Source organism: Oncorhynchus mykiss, chromosome 13 (genome assembly GCF_013265735.2).
Source record: "Oncorhynchus mykiss isolate Arlee chromosome 13, USDA_OmykA_1.1, whole genome shotgun sequence".
NCBI classification, from domain to species: domain Eukaryota; kingdom Metazoa; phylum Chordata; class Actinopteri; order Salmoniformes; family Salmonidae; genus Oncorhynchus; species Oncorhynchus mykiss.
The window spans coordinates 13,459,987-13,471,168 of NC_048577.1; the positions used below are offsets into that span (position 1 = coordinate 13,459,987).

The following is an 11,182-nucleotide window of genomic DNA, read 5'->3' on the forward strand; positions in this document are numbered from 1 at the left end:
AGCGAGCATGGAGAGAAGAAGGAAGAGAGAGAGGGACGGAGGGGAAGAGAGAGAGGGAAGGAGGGGAAGAGATAGGGATGGAGGGGAAGAGAGAGAGAGAGAGGGAAGGAGGGGAAGAGAGATAGAGCACAACTCAAGCACAAACAACTGGATTGTTACACCAAATGAGTGCCTTTGCATCCCTTTGATATTTTAAGTAGACATTGTGCATCAATATTGAATTTTAAAAGCCTGTTATATTAAATGAAGTGCCCTTTAGTATAGACCACATGGAGAATTCAATAAATCTGACTCACTAGTGCCAAAATGTCTCTCCGTGCATCCTCTGTGACATCTAGGAAGATTTTAACTCACTTAACCCCAACATTTCAAGTTTCTCTTGTTTTAATATGGTGAAACTTTAAATAAAAAAATATATAAATACAATTCTCAAAAGAAACATTGAACATCTAATAGTCAAATCATAGTGTAAAAGTGGAGGCCTCCCGAGTGGAGCACTAGTGCCACTAGAGATCCTGGTTTGAGTCCAGGCTCAGTCACAGCCATCCGCAAACGGGAGACCCATGTGCTGTACACAATTGGCCCAGTGTCATCTGGGTTAGGGGATGGTCTGTCCTGCAGGGATGCTCTTGTCCCATTGTGCACTAGAGACTCCTGTGGCGGGCTGGGTGCAATGCACCCAATGCCAGGTGTACAGTGTTTCCTCTGACACATTGGTGCGGCTGGCTTCCGGGTTAAGCGGGTAATGTGTCAAGAAGCAATGTGGCTTGGCTGGGTTGTGTTTCTGAGGACACACACCTCCCCAAGTCTGTACGGGAGTTGCAGCGATGGGACGAGACTGTAACTACCAATTGGATACCACAAAAAAGGGGTAAAAATAAACGAAAGTAGAAGAGCTTTGTAGTAACCTGGTATATTTATGTTTACCAATAGATGGCAGTATTGACTCAAGACAGGTTTCTTTCCGCATCAGTAGCCGTTTTCTGTCTGTCATATATACCCATGCTTGAGAAAGCCTCAGGTAGCTTACGCCAGGTGCATTAGGGAATGTTATTCTAAGTTACAATTAAATACTAAATGTACTTATGTGTCCGGTGTCATCAATCTAAGAAGCATTTTAAGATACTGTTATACTCTTTTTGGCCAATTTTTGGGTGTTTTGTGGTGGAAAACTGAGTGGCTCAAGCAATAACACATCAACCCTCTTACCCAACTTGCATTCAATTGCACCTCCCTGTGGTTCACAACAAGCTTCCATTCCCCCTGCCACAAGGGAATATATGGCTGATTTAAGATGAAATTGTCAACCCTGTCACGGTCGACCCTGTTACTTTATTTGGCACTTAATAGGCATTTAGTATAGTATTCTTATGTATTTAACCTCTTCAGGTGGGAAAATGTGTTTTTATGAAGTTGAAAATGTTCAAATTAGGTGACCAAGTTACACTTCTCAAAAGGCAACGGATTGGTGGAACAACCCGCTTTAGATCAGTAGCGCGAGGTTCCCTGTAGTTCCTCAGAGGTGAGGTGTGTGTCTTTCCCGTAAGCCCACTGATGTTATACAGGATCTCATGTCAAACACGGACAACGGCACTCGTTTGTTAAGTAGTGTAGTGCATTGGATCGTAAGGTGACCCCTTTATTCACAATAGATGTGTTTAGACCATAAAGAGAGAAAAAGTCAAGAACAGAAAGAGGTGACCTGTTCTTATGAAACCAAGTGATGCTTTCATACTATTCACAATACCTTAGGTATATAGTGGATGTGTCAATATACTTGGTACCGGTAGTTTCATTCAAATACACTATATTGTCAGGATAAACACTTATTCAATTATTTTCAGTTTCAGAGTGTGTACAGTACACTAATTAAAGTTGGTGTTTGGTTTCATATTGTAAAGACATACAGTACAGAATGGCATGATTGATGTGTAAAGACAGTGGGTCCAACATTCTAATGAAGCCAGAATATTATTTATCTGGGCCACTCCAGAGACCCAAGTGTGAGTAATAGTGAAGGAAATGTTTTCGTGGGTAGGCTACCATGTTTGGCATGACAATGACCATATGATTTGGCAAGACAGTACAAACAGATCTGAGAACAGCCCAGCTTTTCTTGCTAAAACAGAGGAAGTAAATATGCAGTACAAAATAGAGAGAATATCTGTTGTGCCAACAAGATGCCGTATAACATTTCTGTTGTAACAACATGGCCTGTTATAAATGGAGTTTATTTTACCAACTTTACGGAGAAATAGGGAAATGAACAGTGGTGGGCCGTCAGGGCCAGCAAGGCCTTCTCTGCTGGCCTAAACATCATCAGAATATAATTTTTTTTTTAAATATATTTTCCCACAAATATGTATTAAATTATTCCCCAGAGTAAGAGTTATACTCTTAATTTCATAGCTTTCCTCTTGGTTGCACTGCTTCCAGCCCCAGGTTGAGATTTGGAGGGCTGGTCTTTATGTTAGATCTTTTATCCAATCATATTCAGCCATCATGTGTTGCCAGGGGTCTAAAATCTGCCCTCGGGCCTTCAGAATCAACGGGCGCTTGTAGCTTAAAGTGAATGGAAATGAAAATTTAGTGTGAACCAATCAGCTTTAGAGTTGGCTATTGTACGCCTGCTGGCTGGCTCCAGTGTTACACAGGAGCCAGCTAGCAGGCGTAGTGCGTGCACGTCTTTTGATTGGATTACCAATATTGAGAGGCAGGTCCTATATGGGCAGGTCTATGCAGAACCTCAGAACTAGGAAACTGAATTTGATAAACAAATTAATTTGCGTACTACTAAACTGTTTTTTCAACCCACAATGGCGGAAGGAGGAGAAGATATCGATTTGGTCGAGGATATAATTATAACGCCATTCTCAAGACAAACTTTTCAAGAAAAGTTAGACATTGTCAGGAGAGGTCGCCCGACGCCGACGCTACAAAGCCTGTCACACGCCACTTTCAAAGTTCCAGAAGAAGCACTGTACTGCTGGGAATGCCTGTGATAAAGACCTTTTTTGGGGGGGACAAGTGAATTCAGTAAACAAGTAAAAAAATCTGTCCTACTTGTCCAAAGGCTAAAAAGGTTCATGTCAAGCCCTGATTCCTACAGTTTCAATATTTAAGTCATTTCAATGCAGATTAAAAAATATATATATTATACAAAAAAACCATCCCACGGGCTGTGTGTCTGACACCCCTGCATTAGAGCGGTCTTACCTATCCAAAGATTGAGTCATTCTTCAAATCAAGCTTTTTATTGATTTTCATTCCTATTTTGATTACAATTTTATAATCTACAAATCAGTGGTGCAAGTGGGAAATTATTTTGTGTTGAACTGCTGTGTGATAAAATCAAATCTTGCTTCCATAAAGTAGGTAATGTGATGACTGCAAGGTACTATATGATCTGCCACCACAACGTTCCCCTAGCTACAGTATCATCCCAAATATACAATATACATTTACTGTGCATTCCATTAGTTAATAAGGAATATAATTATTTAGCTAACTGAAGAATTATATGTGAGGAGTAAGATTTCACTCAAGTCCCCTATGCCATCTAAGCAAATGTATTTTCACTCAATCCAGGGCACAAATATGACCTATGACCTCACACTAAACACAAACTCCCCATTCTAGCAATTATATTTCTATGGCTCTTGTGGCCTCTAGCCAGCCTAACTGATCTAGGATCAGAGCTTGCCCTTTTTCTTCTTGGTCCTGGTCTTCCTCTTAGTCTTGGAGTCGATGATGAGCTGAGACTGGTGCTTCAGTATCGCCCTGGTGATAATGTCACCCTCATCGTCCCCGCTCTCCTCCTCTTCTGAAAGAGATGGAAAAGGGAGAGGGATCGCGAGATAAAGTGTGTCTGTGTATCTGTGGGTGTGTATGCAATTATGCGTCTGATCCCATCTCACCATCATATGGGTCCTGTCTCTGAGCCTCAGGCAGCTTGATGCGGGTGTTGCAATGGGGCAGCTTCCCCTCGATGCTGGCATGGAACTGACAGACACAAAACCACAGACACAGAGAGACAGTTGTTCTCATCATAATAAGATGTCAAAGGGAACATGTTAGTCAAGAAGATCTGTTTATTCAACCATAGGAGTTGGCTATAAAGCACAAAGATCTGGGACCAGGGCTTATGCCTTAAAAATGTAAAGGCATACAACTTGAGACCAGTCAAAGCCAACGTCATTAGAGAATCCCAGACAGACATTGCTACATCACAAGAGCTAATGGTGTACCACTACCCGTACCCTCTGACTCCTGAACAACCCGCACCCTCTGACTCCTGAACAACCCGCACCCTCTGACTCCTGAACAACCCGTACCCTCTGACTCCTGAACACAGTGTTCTCAAACACACACCAGGGGGTGACTTCAAGGTGGCCGGCTGGCTGTGACTCGTTAATAATCAAGATCAAACACCTAATGGCCATATTTCCATCCAGGAACAGATAAGCTATTCAAGCACCAGTGCACAGATTAAAGAACATGGTCTGTATGTAGCATCTAGTCTGCCTGGCGTGGCTGGCAAAAACCTTGGAGTACAGTAGAGAATGGACGGAAAATAAGAAGATGGTTTCAGGTCACAAAGCTTTACCCTGGCAGGACCTATTTGAGTAGATGCTCCATGTACTGTCTGAAACACCTGTCTGTCTCTACAATACCACATTCACTGTTGGGAGCAGCAACCACCGAAAAAATAATGAGTTTACACATGTGTACTGTCAAATTGCCCTGGTCTAAGGGGCTTTTCCATTCATTCAATTTCTATGGCAACAACAGTCAATGTTTAACGAATAACGAAGAGTCCTATCTCTGATCCTCTCCTCCATCATGGCAGCCATGTCCTTCCCTTCTCCCTCCCCTTACCCCTACCTCTCCTCCTCTCCCCCTCCTCCTCACCTCCTCTTCCTCCATCTCCTTCATGATGGCGGCCAGGTCCTTCCCCTGGAGCTCCTCCTGCAATAACAGCAGCTTCTGCTCTGACTGGGACAGCAGTTCCACCACGTACTCCTCTGAGCCGGGGGGCAGCTGGGGCTCCGGTCGCTCACCCTGGAGGAGGGGAGGTGTTTGAGGACACAATTGACGTAATGTTTCTGAGCACCTTCACATTTATTTACGAGGTTTCAACTTGATCTAAAGAATCTGACAGGTCTCAGGTCAGTGTACATTATATTGTTAATGGGGTCTTCTCTGTACCAGCTTGATGTGCTGCAGTTTGTCAGATAGGTGTTCCACCCCGGCCCGGACCGTGTTCAGGGTACGGGTCAGCCAGTCCAGACGCTCCTTGGTGGCGTCGCGTCTCCCCTGCTCCGCCTGCAGGTGGCGCTTACAGTCCTCCAGCATCTGCTGACCACTGTAGAAGACAGTAAGACATATCCATCAGAATGACTTTACAGACACACTCAACTCAACACTAGGAGAGGAACCTTTCAGACCAACTTCTGTACCACAAGTTGCTTGATTGGTCTTCTCCCACAAGTTCTCCCACAATTTACAATCTTCAATTTACAATCTGTTCTGAGGGTCACTGTTTTAATAAATAATACCTTCCATTGAAGGTGTCAGCATTCGCTAACAACTTCTCTGGTCTGCTACATTTGCTGTGTAATCCCTAACCCTTGACCTCTAACCCCTGCCCACTGACCTGGAGAGCTTAGTCTCCCCGGAGTACTTGATGTCCTGGAAGTGTTCCTGCAGACGGTCCCTGTCCTCCTTCAGCTGTACCAGGGTTCTCTGGTTCTCCTTCTTCAGATCCTCCAGGTGCTGCTGGGTGTCTCCTTGGGAGATGAACCTCTCCACCACCTCCTGCATAGGGACACGGAGATGGATCAGCACACACACACACACACACACACACACACACACACACACACACACACACACAGATATAGATTAATACACACACACACACACACAAACATACATACACACACACACACACACACAAATATAGATTAATACACACACACACACACAGATATAGATTAATACACACACACACACAGATATAGATTAATACACACACACACACACACACACATACATACATACAGATATAGATTAATACACACACACACAGATATAGATTAATACACACACACACACACACACACATAGATTAATACACACACACACACAGATATAGATTAATACACACACACACACAGAAATAGCTGAAAAACACACAACACTTGCATACACACACACAGTAGGTGCATAGACAAACTAACACACATGTACCACGCACACACTTGCATACAAAGACACACAAAATGAAAGAATCATATAAAATGACCTCCTCTCCGTACCCGTGTGTCAGTGACCCCCGTGGCCTCCTTGATGCGTCTGAAGGCCTCTTCGAAGGTGGAGATGGCCCTCTCCTCCTCCCCTAGCCCGGTGGCACTGCGCTGGGCATCGCTACTCAGCTCGTCAGGCTGCATGGCTGCCCGCTGGGCCTGGAGGGAAGGGGGCAGACGTCAGGACATTTACTCTGTAGACTAAGTGATATGTAAGAAGTGTAGATATATAGCTAAATAGAATGGACACAGCACCTCATGTTATATTCCTTGATATGGGTACACCCAGTGCCGCGTCTCTATGCATAACACAACATTTATTTAGATTTGTTTTAGGAAGTCAGTCGGGGTCTTAACTTACTGTTAGTTACAATAGTAGAACACACAAGGTGCAATTTTGATATGTGGTTGTGTATCAGCAGTTTTTCTCTTGTTATGTCAGTCACTGACAGTCACTCAATTATCCATGTCAGCTGACATGTTAAGATTGTTAGATAAGTTTCTATCTAAACCTTGTAGTATTCCTGGCTGAATTACTGACCGGGCACGCAAGGCACCTGCCCAGGGGCCAAAATTAGTAGAATCACATAAGTTTTAAAACGGCTAAATATTCTCTCTGCCCCATGGAAAAACATGTAGAATTGCAGGTCATTAACTTGACAATTGTCCAAGAGGGTGGCCACTGAAATGTTTTGCCCGCTAGGTGGGGGAAGCCCCCAACCAAATCTCGCACAGGGCCCCCGAAATGCTAGAAACGGCCCTGGGTACACCGTATATGGCAGCCGGTCCAGCCATCATGGAACGTTGACTTGAATAGGAAAATCCCTTCTTGTCATTGTTATTCTATGGATGTAAGTGTAAAGTGGTGGGGACCAACCCTTCTCTCCACTCTCTCAGCCTGAGCCTTACGGTCCTCTGCCTCTTTCTTGTAACGGGTGAGGATACACTCTCTGTCCTTCCTCTCCCTATACATCTGTTCTTCTTGACGCTGCAGCTCTGCCTGAGAGAGAGAGAAAGAGAGAGACCGAGAGAGTCAATTAACTACTGTCTATCGTACAAACAGCAAAGAAAAGCATTCAACTCACAACAAATAGCCGTAAACTCAGGCAGCTGGACTTTACACGATGGACACATCAATGACTGTACGGTGATGCATGAGGGGGAGAGGTACGGGACAGTCCTCAGTTACAATAATAATACCCATGCTGGTCACCTTGGCAGTGTCTTTGGAGAGGAGTGTGTATGTGTGCTGGTCACCTTGGCAGTGTCTTTGGAGAGGAGTGTGTATGTGTGCTGGTCACCTTGGCAGTGTCTTTGGAGAGGCGTGTGTATGTGTGCTGGTCACCATGGCAGTGTCTTTGGAGAGGAGTGTGTATGTGTGCTGGTCACCTTGGCAGTGTCTTTGGCGAGGAGTGTGTATGTGTGCTGGTCACCTTGGCAGTGTCTTTAGAGAGGAGTGTGTATGTGTGCTGGTCACCTTGGCAGTGTCTTTTGAGAGGAGTGTGTATGTGTGCTGGTCACCTTGGCAGTGTCTTTAGAGAGGAGTGTGTATGTGTGCTGGTCACCTTGGCAGTGTCTTTAGAGAGGAGTGTGTATGTGTGCTGGTCACCTTGGCAGTGTCTTTGGAGAGGAGTGTGTATGTGTGCTGGTCACCTTGGCAGTGTCCTTAGAGAGGAGTGTGTATGTGTGCTGGTCACCTTGGCAGTGTCTTTGGAGAGGAGTGTGTATGTGTGCTGGTCACCTTGGCAGTGTCTTTGGAGAGGAGTGTGTATGTGTGCTGGTCACCTTGGCAGTGTCTTTAGAGAGGAGTGTGTATGTGTGCTGGTCACCTTGGCAGTGTCTTTGGAGAGGAGTGTGTATGTGTGCTGGTCACCTTGCCAGTGTCTTTAGAGAGGAGTGTGGATGTGTGCTGGTCACCTTGGCAGTGTCTTTGGCGAGGAGTGTGTATGTGTGCTGGTCACCTTGGCAGTGTCCTTAGAGAGGAGTGTGTATGTGTGCTGGTCACCTTGGCAGTGTCTTTGGAGAGGAGTGTGTATGTGTGCTGGTCACCTTGGCAGTGTCTTTGGAGAGGAGTGTGTATGTGTGCTGGTCACCTTGGCAGTGTCTTTAGAGAGGAGTGTGTATGTGTGCTGGTCACCTTGGCAGTGTCTTTGGAGAGGAGTGTGTATGTGTGCTGGTCACCTTGGCAGTGTCTTTGGAGAGGAGTGTGCATGTGTGCTGGTCACCTTGGCAGTGTCTTTGGAGAGGAGTGTGTATGTGTGCTGGTCACCTTGGCAGTGTCTTTAGAGAGGAGTGTGTATGTGTGCTGGTCACCTTGGCAGTGTCTTTGGAGAAGAGTGTGTATGTGTGCTGGTCACCTTGGCAGTGTCTTTAGAGAGGAGTGTGTATGTGTGCTGGTCACCTTGGCAGTGTCTTTGGAGAGCAGTGCGTCACTGTTCAGGACCTGCAGGTCCTTCAGCTCCTGTCTCTGTCTCAGGATCTCAGCCTCTAGTTTATCCAGCTGGGACTGGAAGGTCAGGCTCTCCTCCTAATTATAATATATGCCAATTAGCACACGCCTTTCTCCAAAGCTACTTACGTAAGTGAGTGCATACGTTTCCGTATGGGTAGCCCCAGCGGGAATTGAACCCACGACTTAGCCACTGAGCCACACAGGTCGTGGAAGAGTAGGTCGTGGAAAAGGATTCAACTACCCAAAGAGCACATTGGAGACGGTGTGTAGGCATGGCTTGGTTGCATAAAGTTAAATGTGGGGCGAGCTGGCAAAACAGCACAAAGAGATCTGGGACCAGGCTAGGACTAACCTGTAGGTGGGCCTTTAGTTTCAGATAGCCTCTCATGATGTGTTCAGCCTCCTGGCACTTCAGCTGGGCTTTCTCCAGACGATTCTCCAGCACCCGCAAGTTCTGGAAGACGACACACACACACACACACACTTATAGACGGTTGATTGATCCTGAGCTGGGCATGCTAAGTGTTTGAAAAGTTTCTGATTGTAGATAAGACTGGCTAGAATCAGAGGGGTGAGGCAGCGTGGAAGGAAAGAGCGTAACCTTTTGGGGATGCTCCTCAGCCGCCTCTCCTTCACTCTGTGGACCAAGGGCAACACATCAGTCACCTCCACTATATTTACTATTTTGTGTGTGTGTGTGTCTGTCAGTCAGTCTGTCAGTTAATCAATCAGTCAGTCAGTCGGTCCTGCACTACATAGAGAATAGGGTTCCATTCCAGTCGCACCCTCTGCTGCACTGTTTGTCTCTAAATAGTACCTTGGCCTCCTCGCTGCGTCTCTCCGTGTCTCTCTCTGGTCCCCTGTTCTCTAGCTTCATACTCTGGTACAGTGTCTGTAGGTCCTCCAGGCGACGACGGTGCGTCTGGGTGGTGTGCTTTAGAGCGTTCAGCTTCTTCATCTTGTCACACACCTTCTGGTCCAGCACCTTGAGAGCAGCCTGCTCACCAGGATGTAAAGTAGATCATCTTGATTATCCCCAATGGGCAATTTGCATTACAGATGATAGTCAATAATACATAAAAATACACATACATCAAACTAACACAGCTATGTGTTTGCGATGTCCCCACCTTCCCTGACATGTTTCTGAAGGCAGCTTTCTCCATGCCTCGGCTTTGGAAGGCCTCCTTTATCACCTGCTCGTCCCCCTGGAAGAGAGAAAGAAAACGGTCTGTAACAGGGAAGGACTACCTCAACTTCTCCAATAATAAAGGCTTCTTTTCATTTTCAGTTCCAAAATGTTTTGTTACGATGTGCACTATTGAATATGACCATGCACTCCAAAATTCTAACAGGGAAAAACAACCTGGGAAGTACAAGCTGGGCATTGAAACCAAAACATTTTTGATAGAATAACCGGTTTTACTTACAGCAAGAGCGTTAGCCAACTTCTTATGTAGTCTCTTGTTCTCCTGCCTCAGCTGAAGGATAGAATTCCTGTTTTTCTTGATGCTTGACTGAGACATTTCATAGTATGCACTTCTGTCGCCCTCTGTTGGGCGAATTCACAAATTCGTTATTTCAGCATTCTCTGACTGACTTTTGGCCTTCTCTTAGCCTTATTCAAAGAAACAGGGAACTTAACTAGCTGTTACATAAAAAGTTGAATGCCATTTATATTTTTGTGTCCCAAACTGTTCTCCATTACTCAGGGGTGTTAATGGCTAGAAAGGTAGGCTAAATATCTCAACAGGCATTTTACTATTTCTAGCTAAGCCCATTTTGCTGGCAACATAGCCTACACATCACCTGACCTTGCAAAATGATTGCAACAAAGTAGCTAGTAGTTAACGTTCTATCGTTCATCATAGCTTCATGTGGCCATACATTTCTCAGCGAGAGTAAATGAACCTGTAAGTAACCTCACAGATGGAGGTAACGTTGGCGAAGAATCTTTAGTATAATGTTAGCAAGATAGCGCTAATGCAAAGTCTGAATTTGCTATTCAACATGGCGTTTACACACACAACTAGGCCTAGCTAGTTAACAAGCATAAGTTACCGGTCCTAGCTAGCCTGCTGCAAGTCTTAACCTACCAAGAAGTTGAATTTTCCTCTGCAGTTCTGTTATTTGGTCATGAAGGGGCGGCTTAATGGCCTCGGCGCTGAACGGCATTGTCAGTGTGCACTAGTCACAAACTAATAGTCGACTTTAGAAGTAGCTAGCTAGCATTAGATGCAAACTGACGCACTTTTAGGTAGTTTTGTCCTTGTATGAGCGGAATTCGCGTGAAAACACCGTCGTTCGGATGGCCTCTCGTTGCCTAGCAACATGTACACTGACTTTCCTATCAGGTCGAGGCTGGAGACCGAACACGAACCTGGAGAGCAAACCACAAAGCAGCACCGACTTGACTTCAGCT

The 11,182-nt window shown here is 45.3% G+C and overlaps 1 protein-coding gene across 2 annotated transcripts; it reads right to left on the minus strand.

Annotated features, from left to right (window-relative positions):
* Positions 1 to 3,002: 3,002 nt before the first annotated feature.
* On the minus strand, positions 3,003 to 10,995 carry LOC110485679 (coiled-coil domain-containing protein 151). 2 transcript variants are annotated; one of them, XM_036940315.1, is made up of 14 exons: positions 10,857 to 10,995; positions 10,191 to 10,312; positions 9,891 to 9,968; positions 9,578 to 9,757; positions 9,362 to 9,397; positions 9,113 to 9,214; positions 8,710 to 8,835; positions 7,186 to 7,308; positions 6,321 to 6,467; positions 5,657 to 5,817; positions 5,209 to 5,365; positions 4,912 to 5,061; positions 3,918 to 4,002; positions 3,003 to 3,823 (listed from the first exon to the last, which is right to left on the minus strand). In XM_036940315.1, exons 1-14 carry the CDS (start codon positions 10,933 to 10,935, stop codon positions 3,693 to 3,695), a joined length of 1,677 nt encoding a protein of 558 aa, XP_036796210.1. In that variant the 5' UTR covers positions 10,936 to 10,995; the 3' UTR covers positions 3,003 to 3,692. The 2 variants fall into 2 exon arrangements, with proteins under 2 accessions (XP_036796210.1, XP_036796211.1); XM_036940316.1 differs by lacking the exon at positions 9,362 to 9,397.
* Positions 10,996 to 11,182: the final 187 nt, after the last annotated feature.

Bases quoted from the DNA above. Each gene is read 5' to 3' on its own strand.
- LOC110485679 (XM_036940315.1), bottom strand. From the start codon at position 10,935: ATGCCGTTCAGCGCCGAGGCCATTAAGCCGCCCCTTCATGACCAAATA. The intron at 9,215-9,361 runs GTTACGCTCTTT...GTCGTCTTCCAG, and splicing joins CTGAGGAGCATCCCCAAAAG to AACTTGCGGGTGCTGGAGAA. The intron at 7,309-8,709 runs GTGACCAGCACA...TCTCTCTCTCAG, and splicing joins TCTCCAAAGACACTGCCAAG to GCAGAGCTGCAGCGTCAAGA.